Raw genomic sequence first — 16,651 nt, 5'->3', positions numbered from 1 at the left:
ACCGCAATAAAAATGAGTATATAATTAAAAAAATTACATTAGCCGTATGTCAAGAATAGACAGTAGAGGGCAAGGAAGAGCAGAAAAACTCACCGAGTTTGTGGTTTTATGGACAGAAGACAATGTTCCTATTTATGGAAGAGTGAAAGCTGAATGAATGGTATATTTAGAAAAGAAGATCAGGGGTTTAAATATGGGTAACCTAGATGCCGGTTAGAAATTCTGATGGCTTAAAAGTGTCTGCCTATGGGCTGGAGCGATGGCTTCAGTGGCTAAGAGCACTATCTGCTCTTCCAGCAGACCCAGGTTCAATTCCTAGCAACCACATGGCTGTAACTCAACTCCAGTTCCAGGGATCTGACACCCTTACACCAGTGTACATAAAATCAAATTTGTTATTATTATTATCATCAAGTTTTTAAAATTCCTGACAGGGTTTTTCTGCATAGCCTTGCTTGGCTGTCCTAGACTCACTTTGTAGACCAGGCTGGCCTCAAACTCACAGAGATCCATCTGCCTCTGCCTTCCAGAGTGCTGGGATTACAGGTGTGTACCACTGCCAATGTACCCAGCTTCATAAATTGTTTTTTTTTTTTTTAAAGTGTCTGCCTAGAATTTGCTAGGCTCTGAGGTCAATGGGTTCCCAGTGTGTATCTCTCTCTCTCTCTCTCTCTCTCTCTCTCTCTCTCTCACACACACACACACAGAGAGAGAGAGAGAGAGAGAGAGAGAGAGAGCAGGAGAGCAGCCCAGGAGTGGTGGTGAAATCCTGCCTCAATCTCCTTAGCACATGGAGATTGAGGCAGGAGAGTCTCAGCCTCAACACCAGCCCGGGCCACAGGTAGAGTTTAGTACTAGGTCATGGATGTGAGGGTGAGCGATCACTTGACCAATCACCAAGTTGGTCTGGTTGGTTATGTGGGTGCTGCCCCCTCTCTTCCCACTCCATGTACACCCCTTCCAAAGCTGCATATTTGGTCAAAGAGAATGACCTTCCCCAAACAGAAGAGGACAGGTCTTTAATAAAGAATATAGGAAAAGCTGTATCACCCTGCTGGGACCTCCACATAGTGAGTCCCTAGGCAGGCAAGGGTGGAGGAAGACAGGGAGGAAAGAAATAGAAGAGGACGGAAGGGAGTTTGTGAATACAGTGGTTAAAGGAAAAGAAACCAGAGCATTCCTAAGAATTTCTTGTTGGTGTGTGCGATAGAGTTGGGATAGGACTAGTGGAAATGGGAGTGGATGAGAAAGCCAGATAAGGCTGCACTGCTTATGTTAGCAAATGGCGCTCTCTCTCACACACACACACACACACACACACACAACAAAGCAATGGTTAGGGTAGAGTAGTTGTGGTTGCCAAGGCAGGACTGATTTGGTGAGAGATAGGAGTAAGTTCAGAGATTCTTGGAAAGAATGGTGAGCCAGTAGTTAGCTTCTAAAAAGAGTGCATTTTAGGGCGGTCAGAGGGTAGCCCCAGGGGCTGTTAGAAGCCAATGATCAATACGGGCGAGAAGCTGAGAACTTTCTTTTTTTAAAATTTACTTATTTTTTATTAATTACAGTTTATTCACCTTGTATCCCTGCTGTAGCCCCCTCCTTCAGTCCCTCCCAATCCCACCCTCCCTTCTTCTCCTCCCCCATGCCCCTCTCCAAGTCCACTGATACAGGAGTCCCCTTCCATCTGACCCTGGCCTATTAGGTCTCATCAGAACTGGCTGCATTCTCTTCCTCTGTGGCCTGGTATGGCTGCTCTCCCCTCAGGCAGCAGAGAACTTTCTCCTCAGGGAGGAGAACTTTCTGAAGTAGTTTTTTTTGTTGTTGGTGGTGGTGGTGAGGTTTCTTTCTTTTTTTAATTTTTGAAATATTTATTTATTTATTTAATGTATATGAGTGCTCTATCTTATATACACTGACATTCCAGAAAAGGGCATCAGATCACTTTATAGATGGTTGGGAGCCATCACGTGCTGGGAACTGAACTCAGCACCTCTGAAAGAGCAGCCGGTGCTCTTAACCGCTGAGCCATCTCTCCAGCCCTTGTAATTTTAATTTTTTTAACATTTATTTTAAATATATTTATTTTGGATTTGGGCATGGTGGCGCACATATGTAATCCCAGCACTCAGAGTCAGAGACAGGTGGATCTCTGTGAGTTCGAGAACAGCCCGGCCTACAAAGCAAATCCAGCGAAGGCTACACAGAGAAACCCTGTCTCAAAAAACTATATACATATATGTATACATATATATATATATGTTTACACACACACACATATCTGTTTTGTCTGCATGTATGTGCATCACATGAGCGCGGGATGCCCACAAAGTCTGGAATTCCCTACAGCTGGAGTTTTGCTGGGAACCAAACTCAGGTATCAGCAAGAACAAGTGTGCTCTTAACCACTGAGCCATCTCTGCAGCCCTCAACATTTATCAACGTTTACTATAGTGTGTGCGTGTGTGTGTGTGTGTGTGTGTGTGTGCGCTGCTATGGTGCATGTTTGGTGGTCTGAGAACAACTTGTGGGAATTGTCTCCTTCAAGAGAGCCGGGCCTGGAAAGAACTCAGATCGTCCAGCCTGGTGACAGGTGCCTTTTCCTGTTGAGCCATTTTGCTTGACCTAGCTTTTTATTTTGACTCTGAGTCTCTCTCTGCAGCCCCGGCTAATCCGGAACTCACTATGATCTGGAAGTCATCCTCCTGCATCAGAATCCTGAGTTCTGGAACAACAGGCATGAGTTTCAGCTCAAGCTCACTCGTAGCTTGATCTCCGTTCTCCGGCATCAGGAGATGCAGGCTGAGAGAGATGCAGGCCTGAACGACCTCCTCTAGCTAAAGACGTGGCGAGCTTTGAGGGATCAGCTTTCCCGCAAAGCTTCGGCAGGAACACGAGAGCCGGGCGTCCAGGGCCCCCTGGATGACGCCCATTTCCGCCGTGATCCCTCCACGGCCTTGGCCGGGACCCAGCTGCTGCCTTGCGTCATCACTCCGCGCCGGGCCGTGCCGTGGGCATCATCTGGCCCCGCCCGCGCGGCGGCCCGGCTCCTGTCAGCCGGCTCCAGCCATGGTGCTGCCCAGTGTTTTGTAAGTTGGCAGCGGAGGCTCGGGACGTGGCACAGGTCCCCATGGCGGTGGCGGCGGCGGCCCTGGCGGCGGCCGACCCTGCACCCGCGGTGCCGCAGGCGGCGGGGAGCGGAGGCCCGGCCTCGCGCCGAGACTTCTACTGGCTGCGTTCCTTCCTGGCCGGAGGTAGGTGTCCGCCGCCGGGACGCGGGGTGGGGAAGCCCGGCCGCAGGCGGGGTCAGAGCCAGCGGTGACAGCCCGGGGCCTGTGCTGCTGCGGCGCCCAGCCGGTGTTTACCTCGGCCGCTGCAGCAGCTAATCCTCCCACCGGCCCTCCACTGAAGCAAGCACCTCTTCCCTGTGCTTGAAAGGAAAGGGATCCTTTAGGTGGGACAAGGTGGGCACCCCTGTCTCAAAGAACATGAGTGACAGTGTAGGATTGGATTTTGCTCTTTGCTTAAAAGGAAAACAAATATGGAGGTGGAGGCCACTTTGAGCTTGCGCCCCTTCGTGTATATGTGTTTGTGTGTGAGAGAGAGAGAGAGGAGAGGAGAGGGGATGATATGAGAATATTCCATGTACCCCCTCCCACCTCAGGCTACTTATATAGTTGACTTTGGCTTTGAATTCCCGATTCTTCTGCCTCTACCTCCCAAGTGCTGAAATTACAGGCATGTGCCACCACTGTCCATCTCTGGAGGCCAACTTTAAAAACACACTAGAATATGAGCTTGACATAATGGCACGTGCCCTGGATCTCAGCACTAGGGATGCAGAGGCGGGCAGATCTTGAGTTTGTGCTCAACCTGGTCTGCATAGAAAGTTCCAGGCAAGCCGGGAATGCATAGCGATAGCCAGTCTCAAAAACAAAACTAAAAGCCAGGCTTGCTTGCACACGCTCTTAAACCCAGCACTCAGAAGGCAGAGGCAGGTGGATCTCTGTGAGTTCGAGGCCAGCCTAGTCTACAAGACAACCAGGGCTTTTACACAGAGAAACCGTACCTCGAAAAACCAAAACCAAACCAAAAACTAAAATGACTAGTGGTATTGTACAAAACTGCCTACAACCAAAACTGGTTCCAGGAGTCATGTGATAAACAAGCAACAATCTGTAATTGCTTGAAAAGGAGTATTGTGGTTGTGGTTGCAAGACCAGAAGATTTACATGTCTGGGATTTCCTCTTTCTGTCTGTATGCAGATGTTTGTATCTCTTATCTCCCTCTCCCCATGATGATTCACTAACTCAAGCAAACTCACACTATTTCTGACTGGCAATTAAAAAAAAAAATCACTGGGGACTCATGGAAAAATAGTGTCCATAGTTTGCAGCTGTGTTGGGAATGTAATCATTTCCTTCTGCAGATTAAAAAGATATCTCTCAGTCCCGCACTTGGGAGGCAGAGGCAAGTGGATCCGTATGAGTTCAAGGCCAGCCTGATCTACAGAGTGAGTTCCAGGACAGACAGAGCTACACAGAAAAACCTTGCCATGAAAAACCAAAAAAAAACCCAGCCAGGTGTGATGGTGCATACCTTTAATCTTTAATCCTGGCCCTCCTGAGGAGGCAGAGGCAGGTGGCTGTTTGTGAGTTCAAGGCCATCTTGGTCTGCAGGTCAAATTCCAGGACAGTCAGAGATATATGTAGAGACCCTATCTCAAAAAAGAGGGGGGGGGGATTCAGTTGGGCTTTGATTTTAGAAGCCATGATGGCAGAGCAAAGGCATCACTTCAGCAAAAGCTCATCCTGATTAGTAAGCTGGAGGCACAGAAAGTCACGCGGGCAATGGTGGCAGTCTTTTGAAACCCCAAAGCTTACTCTCTGTGGCCCACCTCCTCCAACAAGGAGTACTGAAGGGGTTAAATGAGAATGTAAATGAGAAGGGTCAAGGGTGACTTGTTATAGCTTGATCAAGGATGTAGCTGTCAGACTGAAGGCTGTATGTATCCTTTCCAAACAGTTCCGCCAGCTGGGGACCAAATATTTAAGCATATGAGAGTCTGAGGGCCATTCTCATTCGAACTGCTACATGAACCCTGGCCACGCTGTCCTGGGCTTCCCAGAGGCCCTCTTTTGTGTTGGTTTGTTTGTTTTTCTGGATCCAGCATTGAGATCTCAAAACTGTCTCAAAGGTCTCCAGGGGGAGTCCAGACATAGAAAAGGCTGTATACACTGCCAAGGATGTTGCTCTTGGCAGCCATTGCATTGCCAGATCGACATGAAGAAGGTACCTGATTGGCCAGGCTGGTTTTAAATTCCCCATTCTCCCATTTCTGCCTCCACATGCTAGTCCTGGATTTATAGGTATGTGCCACCATTACCAGCACTTTTGGGGGATGGAGGAAAATAGGTTCTTTTTATTTATTTAAAAATGACACAATTTACCTCTCTCTTTCTCTCTTTGTATGTGTGTGTACACATGTCACAATACTCATGTGGTACTTAGAGAATTAACTTGTGTCAGTTCTTTTCTGTCAGTTGGGCCCTGGGAATCTTACTCAGGTCATCAGGCTTAGTGGCAAACATTTTAACCTACTAAGCCATCTTGCAGGTCCTGCCTTTAAAAATTATGTTTGGGGGCTGGAGAGATGGCCTTATTAAGAGACTTATTACTCTTATGGAGCAGTCAGGTTTGATTCCCAGCACCTACATGACACCTACAAATATCTGTTTACTCCAGTCCCAGGGGATCTGATGCCTTTCTCTGACTTTAGCAGTTATACATATAGTGCATAAACACACATGCAGGCAAAACACTCATACACACAAAATACAAATTGCATTTGCTTGCTAGCTTTTTTTTTTTTTTAATTGTGTGCATGTTTGTGGACATGAGTGTGGAGGTCAGAGGACAGCTTGTGGGAGTAATCCTCTTCTTCTACCATGTGGATCTTGAGGATTGAACTCAGATCTTCAGTCTTGAAGACAAGTGCCTTTACATGAATGCTGATCCATCTTGCCATCCCAGGGAGATTGTCTCTATTTTTTTAATTTTAAAAATAAAAAAAAAAAATCCTCATTGTTTTATTTGTTTGTATATAGTTTCTTATGTAGCCCAGGTTAGTTTTGAACTCATTTTGTATTTGAGGGTGATCTTAAACAGCTGATTTTTTTTCCTTTACCTCTCAACTGCTGGGAATTATAGGCATGAGCTTACATATCTGTTTGTTTAATTTATTTTTTCTTGAGGCAGGCTCTTAAAGTAGCTCATGCTATGTAACCAAACCTGGCTTCCAACTTGTGTAAATCCTCTGTGTCTATAGACCCTAATATTTTTGTCTCTTTTTTTCTTTAAAGATTTATTTCACATGAGTGCTCTGTCTGTATGTACACATGAGTGCCAGAAGAGGGCATCAGACCCCAGTATAGATGGTTGTGAGCCACCACGTGGTTGCTGGGAATTGAACTCAGAGTCTCCGGAAGAGCAGACCGTGCTCTTAACTGCTGAGCCATCTCTCCAGCCCTTGTCTCACTTTCTTGAGTGCTGAGGTTACACACCTTACCGGCTCAAATAGGATTATCCGACAGATGACAGCTGAGAGGAGAAGGGTCAAGGGTGACTTGTTATAGCTTGATCAAGGATGTAGCTGTCAGACTGAAGGCTGTATGTAGAGCTTTTTGTGGTGTTTACTGGTGTATTGGTGATAAAACATGCATGACAGCTTAGAGAAGAAAGACTTTACTTGGGGTTTACAGTAGCAAAAGAATAGTAGTCTATGATTGAGGAGCAGATGTAGTGTCTGGCATAGCAGCTGAGGACCCAAATCTCTTGATCCCTTGGGAATGGCATCAATCAAAGCCCTCAGTGACACACCTCTCCCAACAAGGCCGTAGCTCCTGGTCCTCCCCCAGCAGCCACTAACTGGAGACCAAATGCCGGAGATTAACGTGAGACATCTCATTCACAGCACCACACATGGGGAGAGATTAGGAGTGGACACTGCCCTTGCTGTGGGATGGAGGATGTTAAGCTAGGACTGTCCAGTGCTGCTGCTGAAGGGTAGAACCACTGCTTGAGCAGTTATCTATACAGCTGCATATCTACATGCCAGAAGTTGAAGCAGTTCCTAAGTATGGACCAAGGTAGGCCTCAAACTCAGATCTGTCTGCCTCTGCTTCCCACCACCCCTGAGACAGGGTTTCTCTATGTAGCCCTGGGTGTCCTGGAATTCACTCTGTAGACCAGGCTAGGCTCAAACTCAGAGATCAGCCTGCTTCCCTCCCCCTCCCAAATACTGGGATTACAGGTGTGTGCCACCATGCCTGACTCTGCTAAGAGTTTTTGTTTGTAGGTTTTTTTTTCAATACTTATTATTCATACAGTATTCTGCCCGCATGTGTGCCCACATGCCAGAAGAGGGCACCAGAAATCATTATAGATGGTTGTGAGCCACCATGTGGTTGCTGGGAATTGAACTCAAGACCTTTGGAAGTATAGTCAGTGCTCTTAACCTCTGAGCCATCTCTCCAGCCCCTGCTAAGAGTTTTTAAACACAAAATCTTGTGTATCCTAGCTGAAGGTGACTGTGAATTCCTCAGACTCCTGCCTCTGCTTTGTTAGATGTTAGATGGTCTTAGCTTTGCTGCCTCTGCCTCTGCCACGGCCTCCACCACTTCCTCTTCCTCTCCTCTTTTCTTTTTAAAAAATAATTATTTATTTAATTTGATGTATATGAGTGTTTGCCTGCATGTATGTGTGCCGTGTGTATACCCAATGCCTACAGGCAGAAGAAGGTACTGAATCCCATGGAACTAGACTCACGGGTCCTCTGCAAGAGCAGCTCCTGCTCCCCAGCCCTTTTTACTCATGTTCAGTGTCACTAAGTTGCCTCTGGTCATCTTGCTTACACTTGCTCTGTAGCACAGGCAAGCTTTAAGCTTGGGATTTTCCTACTGAGCCTCCCTAGTAGGAAGGATTATAGGCCTGTGCCACCAGACTCTGATTTTGTCAGAGTACTGAAGGGGTTAAATGAGATTGTAATCATTCGTTTTGGCACAATGCCTACAGTTGGATCTCTGAGCCTAGTGCTTTGTTACACATTCAAATTTTATTTTCCTATTCTTGTTTGTTTGGTTGGTTTTGGTTTTTGAGACAGGGTTTCTCTGTGTAGCCTTGGCTGTTCTGGACTCACTTTGTAGACCAAGTTGGCCTCAAACTCACAGAGATCTGCCTACCTGAGTGCTGGGATTACAGGTTTGTTCCATCACACCTGGCTATTTTCTTGTTCTTTTTTATTTTTTTATTTTTTATTTTTTCTTTTGAGACAGGGTCTCTGTATGTAGCCCTGGCTGGTCTGGAACTTAACTACTACCTAGCTCAGAATGGTCTCTAATTCTTGGCAGTTGTTTTGTCTCAGCCTCCCAAATCGCTGAGTACTGGGATTACAGGTGTGAACCTCCACTGTCTTCCTTGTTTTGTTTTGTTTTTTAATGTCTCTTTATCTCTCTCTCTCTCTCTCTCTCTCTCTCTCATCTGTCTATCTTTGCATCTATCTCTACTCACCTATCACTGTCCATTCAGACAGGGTTTTACTGTGTAGCTCTGGGTAACCTGAAACATACCAAGATCCATCTGCTCAGCTTCCTAAGTGCTGAGATTAAAAGTGTGCACGACGACTAGCCATCTACCTTCATTTCGTCTTTCACTGGAGCTCACTGACTGGCTGGAGTGGCTGCCCAGGGAGCTCCAGAGATCTGTGTCTGACGTCAGGCCCAAACTCTGGGCCTCAGGTTTGCGCAGCACATAGAGGTGGTGGCAGGTTTGAAGCAGGGTCTTGTAGTTTAGTCAGGCTTCAAACTACGTGTAGCTGAGGCAGATCTCCTGCTTCTGCTCCCTCCCCCCCCCCCCCCGTGCTGGGACTATAGGAGTAAACCTATGCCTGGTCCTAGTAAAAAGGCCCTCATGTTTGTGAGCATGTGCGTGCTTAAATTAAACAAATTTCCTTTGTTTTTATTTTGTGTGTGGGTGTTTTGCTTGTATGTATGACTGCAGACCATGCAGGTAATGCCAGGGGATGCCAGAAAGCATTGGATCCCCTGGTACTGAAGTTACAGATGGTTGTGAATGGCTGGGAAGATGCTGGAAACTGAACTCAGGTCCTCTGATAGAACTACCAGTTCTCTTAACTGCTGAATCATCTCTCAAACTCCTAAAATTCCATCCCTCTCACTCTCTTTTTTTTCCTTGAGACAGGTCTCTGTAGCCTTGGCTGTACTGGAACTTGAAATATAGAGCATATGGGGTGCAAGATAAGTGCCTCTGCCTCCTGAGTGCTAGGACTGAAGTCAGGCACCACCACAACTGGCTTTCTAAAATGTCTTTTTAATAAAAGACATATTTATTTATTATGTATATCATTTTCTGCTAATAGATATGCCTGCAAGCCAGGAGAGGGCACCAGATCTCATTCTAGATGGTTATGAGCCACCACCATGTGGTTGTTGGGAATTGAACTCAGGACCTTTGGAAAAGCAGCCAGTACTTTGAACAAATGAGCCATCTCTCCAGCCCCTCGAAAATTTCTTAAATTCTTGCCACCTATGACATTGCTGCCCCACGGTCTGCTTCTGGAAGCAGTGTGCCTCCTGACTTGGTCCTTTTCCATGAACTGCTATGTTTCTGAGGATAATAAACGTGCTTGTGACTAAAAAATAAAATAAAATAAATTCTTAAATTACACTTGTGTGTGTGTGTGCGTGTGCGTGTGCGTAACTTGTTTGCGCTGGTTTACTCCTTCTATAATGTGGCTGTCAGGATGAAACTCGGGGCACGAGGATTGGCAGCAAGCACCATTAGCCAGTAAAGCCATCTCTCCAGTCCTTGTTTCTTTCTTTCTCTGTTTTCTATTTTTTTATTATTCTTTTTTTCTTTTTCTCTTTTCTTTTCCTTGGAGGCTGGGTCTCTACAGTCCTGTAGCTCTGAGTGTCCTGAAACTCACTGTATAGATTAGGCTGGCCACAAACTCACAGATAACTTGCTTGCCTCTGCCTCTCAAATGCTGGGATTAAAGGCATGGGGCAATATTTATTTATTTGTTTGTTTGTTTATTTGTTTATTTATTTATTTATTCTAGCTCAACCTGGCCCGGAACTGTACAACTGCAGCAAAGGGAACTCATAGAAATTCACTTAGTCTCCCAAACGCTGGTGTGCCACTATGTCCTTTATTTGATCATTCTAGAGCCATCAGTGTTGGTTGGCTGTTCAGGCATCTATGTGAACTTCCTGTAAGCATGTCTCTGCTTCCATGCACACCTGTGAGCCAGTGCAACAGTATAGGGACCACATGCATGCTTCCTGCATTATAAATGAATGGTTAATGTTGTTGGCAAAGGTTGTTTTGATGTCCTTTTTAAAATGTTTTTAAGGTTTGTTTATTTATTTATTATGTATACAATGTTCTGTCTACATGTACACCTGCATATCAGAAGAGGGCACCAGATCTCTTTATAGATGGTTGTGAGATACCATGTTGCTGGGAATTGAACTCAGGACCTCTGGAAGAGCAGCCCGTGCTCTTAACCTCTGAGCCATCTCTCCAGCCCCTGTTTTGATGTCTTAATGAAAGCCACATTTCTAGAAGAGGGTTTCAAATAGAACTTCCCAGTTGGGTAGCTTGTCCTGTTCATCAGGTAGTGGGTATTACATTGCTGTATACTTTGAGACCTATTTTTAGTCACAGGGAGTGGGGCCGTTCATCTGCAGAACCCCACTGCTAAGCATGGTGAACTAATTACTACCTGTTACTACCCATGGGGACCAACTGAACTGCAGGTGGTATGCTGGCTGGGCTCGTGAGACGGTAGCCAGTTCCTTTCTAACCTTCCCATTTTCTTTTAGGTATCGCTGGATGCTGTGCCAAAACCACAGTTGCTCCTTTGGATCGAGTAAAGGTTTTATTACAAGCTCACAACCACCATTACAAACATTTAGGTGAGTTATAGATGCTGTCTTTGACAGTGTTTCTATTGCTGTGGTAAAACACCATGACAAAAAGCAAGTTGGGGAGGAAAGGGTTCATTTACTTGCTCCTCTGTATCACAGTTCATCACTGAAGAAAGTCAGGACAGGAACTCAAACGGGGCAGCACTCACACAGTGGCTCACAGCTGTTCATGACCCCACTTCCAGGGGATCCAATGCCCTTTTGAACTCTTTGGGCATCTGCACTCATGTAATGCATGCACACATGTAGGCAAAACAGTTGTATACATAAAATGAAATAAATGGTTAAAGAAAAAGAAATGACCATTTGTGGTCAGGCATGAAGGCACACACTAATAATCCCAGCGCACGAGGAGGGGGCAAGAGGATCAAGACCTCGGGGTCATTCTTGGCTGCACAGTATGTCTAAGGCCAGTCTCAGAGGAGACCTGTTTAAAAATAACGAAACAAAACATTCATACGATTATGTAATTCCTCAAATACAATTTTATTATGAATGATGCTTTTGTAATCTCTATCAGTGTTTTTTATGAAAATTTGAATTTAGAAATGTTTATTGACGGAGGCATACTGTTCTTTAGGTTGGCCTCAAACTTACGTGTAGGCCATGTTGGCCTTGAGTATGCCACCTTCCTCCCTTAGCCTCCCCGATGTTGGGGTTACTGTTAGGAGAAAGAACAAAATGGGTCAAGATGGTATAGGTCTTTAATCCAGTATTCAGGAGGCAGAGACAGGCAGGTCTCTGTGAATTGCAGTCGGCTGGAGCTACATGAGACCCTGTCACAAAACAAAACACACACGTGCGCGCGCGCGCGCACGCACACACACACACACACACACACACACACACACAGACACAGACACAAAGAAGAAAGAAAGAAAAGAAGGAAGGAAGGAAAAAGGAACAGAAACAAGGACCAGCAAGATAACTCAGTGGGTAAAATGCTTGTGGTATAAGCATAATAACTTGAGTTTGATCTCCAGAATCCATAAAATACGGCGGGAGAGAACTGGTGCCTCAGAGTTTCCCAATGACCTGCACACATGCATAGTGGCGTGAGCAGGCCAGTGTGCACGCATTGTCAAACATACACAAAACAAAGACATACTAACAGAAAAAGAGGACCAAAATAAAAGCACATAAGAAAATAGTTTTCATTAATAGTATTTTTCTTCTAAACTCTTTCTGTAATAGGGGTACTTTCTACTCTGCGTGCTGTTCCCAAAAAAGAAGGCTACCTTGGATTATATAAAGGAAATGGTGCAATGATGATTCGAATTTTTCCCTACGGTGCAATCCAGTTCATGGCATTTGAACATTATAAAACGGTAGTTGGATTTTCCTATCTTTCATGTCTGTTTTTTTTTAACTTGTGAGTATGTGTCTACTTGCCTATGTATGTACCACATGGATGCAGAGCCTGTGGCGATCAGATGGTTGTATTAGATTCTCTGGAACTGGAATTACAGACACTGTGAACCACTGTGGTGCTGGGAATTAACCACTGAGCCATTTTTCCAGCCCCTCTTTCATGTCTTTGAATGTTATGTTCAATACCAAACATTTGTTTTTATTTGTGTATGTGTGTGTGCCGTGGTGCATACGTGCAGGTTAAAGAACAACTTATAGAAGTCCTTGATCATGTGGGTCCTGTGTTTTGGACTCAGCTGAAGCTTGGTGGCAACTGCCATACTGCTGAGTCATTTTGTAGGCCCTCCCTTGCTTCTTTTGTGTTTCTGAAACAGTATTTTTATGTAAAGCTCAGGATGGGCTTGAACTGATGGTCCTTGTGCTTCAGCCTCCCAAGTACAGGAATACATGGGTATACTAGCATGCTCTCCATTGGAAAGTTTTCCCATTGCTGGGGATGGAGCCTAGGACCCTGTGCACACTGCTGGTTTTAAAAACTTCAAAGTCTTGGTACTGTGAATCCAGTGCAGGTTTTTATGCTTTTGTGGCAAGCACTTTCCCAACAGAGCATCTCCTCATTTCCTGTTTGCTTTGAGATGGGGGCTGGAACTTATTATGTAAGGCTGGCCTAGAATTTGCTATGTAGCCAGTACTGGCTTTGACCTCCTAATCTTTCCTCCTCTCCCTCTCAAGTGCTGGAATTGTAGGTGCATAGCCCCAGGCACAGCTCAAAAGTGTCTTTCAAAAAGATAAATATGAGGTCAGTGAGGTGGCAGAGGGTAAGCCTAACACCTGCAATTTCTGGGATCCACATGGTATTTAATAATATATCTGCCTCCTTCTCCTTGTCCCCTAACTTCTATGAATATGCACACTGTGCACACAGGCACACGCACAAACACAAACTAAAATGAATAAAAATTTAAAAAAATTTTAAAAAAATAAATAATGCCTTTAATACCAGCACTTGGGAGGCAGAGGCAGCTGGATCTCTGTGAGTTTGGTTTATAGAGTGAGTTCTAGCACTACACAGAGAAATCCTGTCTCAAAAAAAGAAATAAAAGTAAAAATACATATAAATACATAAATAAAAATAAAAAATGTATAATATTTTAATATGCTTTTAAAATTAAAAGTATTTGTTGTTTTTGTTTTGTTTTTTGAGACAGGGTTTCTCTGTGCACCTTTGGCTAGTCTGAACTTGCTTTGTAGACCAAGCTGGCCTCAAACTCACAGAGATCTGCCTGCCTCTGCCTCCCTGAGTGCTGGGACTATAGGAGTGTGACACTGAGTCTAGCAATTAAATGTATTTGTGTACATATGTGTGTTCGAGTGCTTGTGGAGGCTAGAAAACAGCACTGAACTCCCTGAGCTGGATTGGGTGCTCAGGACTGAGTTTAGGTCCTCTGAAGGCAGTAAGCACTTTTTATTTTATTTTATTTTTTTAAGATTTCTTTATTTACTACGTATATAGTATTCTGGCTTCATGTATGCTTGCACACCTGAGGAGGGCACCGGATCTCACTGTAGATGGTTATGAGCCACCATGTGGTGCTGGGAATTGAACTCAGGACCTACCAGTGCTCTTAAACTCTGAGCCATCTCACTGTGAACTTTGCCTGCTGAGCCATCTATCTAGCCCACTCAATAGGCTTTTTTTTTTTTTTTTTGAGACAGGGTTTCTTTGTGAACATCTCTTGCTGTCCTGGAACTTGCCCTGTAGACCAGGCTGTCCCTAAACTCAAAAAAATCCACTTGCTTCTGCCTCCAGAGTGCTGGAATTAAAGGTGTATGCTACCGCTGTCTGGTATAATGGGCTTTTTGTTCTCCAGTCCTCTGAGAATACCAGTGTGACTTTTCTTTTATATTTATGTATTTATATTCTTTTATGTTTATGTATATTCAATTAGCATAAAATGTAAATATATTTATATATTTAATAAAGACATATATATATAATTACACACATATATAAATAGCAAATATGTGTATATATATATTTATATTTATATATAAATATATTTATATATGTGTGTAATTATATATATATATATATATACACATATTTGCTGTTCTGGGGACCAAACCTGGAGCCTTGAGCACACTAGACAAATGTTTCACCAATGAACCATATTCCCAGTTATTTTTTAAATTAATTTATTTGAAGATACACACACACACACAGTGTTCTGTCTGCATGTATGCCTGTATTCTAGAAGAGGACACCAGATTTCATTATAGATGGTTGTGAGCCACCATGTGGTTGCTGGGAATTGAACTCAGGACCTCTGGAAGAGCAGTCACTGCTCTTAACCTGTGAGCCATATCTCCAGCCCCATATCCCCGGTTATTAAACAAGTGAAATCATGTTATGAAAGTCTTTTATTTTAGAGCAATACTTATTAGATTTTCTTTATCCTTTTTAAGTTTAATTTTTTTCTTTTTCTTTTCTTCATCTTCTTTTTTCTTTTTTTTTTTCCGAGACAGTGTTTCTCTGTGTAGCCTTGGTTGTACTGGTATGTTGGAACTTATTCTGTAGACCAGGCTGGCATTGATCTTAGAGATTCCCATGCCTCTCCTGGACTAATTAAAAACAAAAAAAAAGATTTATTTTTTGGGCTGAAGATGACTTAGTGGTTAAGAGCATTGGTACTCTTCTACAGGACCCAGGCTTGATTCCCAGAACCCACATGGTGGCTCACAACCATCTGTAACTCCAGTTTTAGGGAGCCTGTTGCCCTCTTCTGGCCTCTGATGGTACTGCACATATGTGACAAACATACATGCAGAAAAGCAACTGTATAATAAAATAAAAACTTTTTTTTTGATTCATGGTTTCTTTCTTTAGCCTTGTCTATCTTGGAACTAGTTCTGCAGACCAGGCGTGACTTGAACTCACAGAGATCCACTTGCCTCTGCCTCCCAAATCAAATGCTGGGATTAAAGGCATGTACCCCACTCTTCTGGCCCCGCCATAAAACTGACTTTTCAAAAATTAAGAGATTCATTTAAATTTTCTGTGTATGAGTGTTTTGCTTTCCTGTGGTGTGTGTGTGTGTGTGTGTGTGTGTGTGTGTGTGTGTGTGTGTGTGTGTATGTGTATTGTGCATGTCTGGTACCTGTGGTAGCCAGAAGACGGTGCAGTTATGAGCTGCCATGTGGGTACTAGGAGCTGAACCCAAGTTTGCAAGCGCAGCAAGTGCTGTTAACCTTTGAGCCATCTTTCTGGTCCCTCTAATTTAACACTAAAATAGAATCTCATTTAATTCACTGTTTTTGGTTTCTAGTTCATTACTACAAAGCTGGGAGTTTCTGGTCATGTGCACAGATTAATGGCTGGATCCATGGCAGGTAAGATGAGTAGGTACATTTTATATCTGATAAATAAGCTATCTTTATATTAAAGTACATAATTTGGAGGACTAGACAAATGGGTAAGCATGGTACTGGCATAAAAACCAACTGGTGGTTAATGGAATTAAATAGAAGACCCTGAAATAAACCCACACACTTATAGACACCTGATTTTTTACAAAGATGCCAAAACCATACAATGGAAAAAAAGATAGCATCTTTTTTTAGATAGCATGGATGTCTACATGTAGAAAAATGCAAATAGATCCATACTTATCACCCTGCACAAAACTAAAGTCCAAGTGGATCAAAGACCTCAACATAAAACCAGACACACTAAACCTCTTAGAAGAAAAAGTGGGGAAGAGCCTTGAACTTATTGGCACAGGAGACAACTTCCTGAACAGAACACCAACAGCATAGGCTTAAGATCAACGATCAATAAATGGGACCTCATAAAACCGAAAAGCTTCTGTAAAGCAAAGGACACTGTTGCCAGAACAAAACAACTGCCTACAGATTTGGAAAAGATCTTCACCAACTCTGTATCTGACAGAGGGCTAATATCCAGAATATACAAAGAACTCAAAAGTTAAACAGAAAAAAAATCAAGTAATCAAATTTAAAAATGGGGCACAGAGCTAAACAGAGAATTCTCAACAGAGGAATATTCAATGGCAGATAAATACCTAAAGAAATGCTCAGCATCCTTAGTTATCAAGAAAATGCAAATCAAAATGACCCTGAGATTTCACATTACACCTATCAGAATGGCTAAGATCAAAAACTCAAGTGACAACACATGCTGGAGAGGATGTGGAGAAAGGGGAACCCTCCTCCATTGCTGGTGGGAATGTAAACTGTACAACCACTTTGGAAA

The 16,651-nt window shown here is 43.8% G+C and overlaps 1 protein-coding gene and 1 pseudogene across 1 annotated transcript in view; one reads left to right on the top strand and one right to left on the bottom strand.

The window, feature by feature from the left end:
• The first annotated feature begins 3,112 nt into the window (after positions 1-3,112).
• The window catches only part of Slc25a16 (solute carrier family 25 member 16), a 29,146-nt gene continuing 15,607 nt past the window's right edge, over positions 3,113-16,651 (top strand). The window contains exons 1-5 of the mRNA XM_060369442.1: positions 3,113-3,251; positions 6,972-7,146; positions 10,903-10,995; positions 12,202-12,335; positions 15,705-15,768. Of these exons, the coding sequence (XP_060225425.1) occupies positions 7,137-7,146; positions 10,903-10,995; positions 12,202-12,335; positions 15,705-15,768 (301 nt within the window). The 5' untranslated portion in view covers positions 3,113-3,251; positions 6,972-7,136. The remainder of the gene's footprint in view (positions 3,252-6,971; positions 7,147-10,902; positions 10,996-12,201; positions 12,336-15,704; positions 15,769-16,651) is intronic.
• On the bottom strand, positions 5,183-5,274 carry LOC132648450 (small nucleolar RNA SNORA70; annotated as a pseudogene).

The sequence above is a fragment of the Meriones unguiculatus genome, chromosome 16, assembly GCF_030254825.1.
Source record: "Meriones unguiculatus strain TT.TT164.6M chromosome 16, Bangor_MerUng_6.1, whole genome shotgun sequence".
Classification (NCBI taxonomy): domain Eukaryota; kingdom Metazoa; phylum Chordata; class Mammalia; order Rodentia; family Muridae; genus Meriones; species Meriones unguiculatus.
The sequence above is the reverse complement of the archived record's forward strand: the minus strand, read 5'-3'. Positions and strand labels throughout refer to the sequence as shown.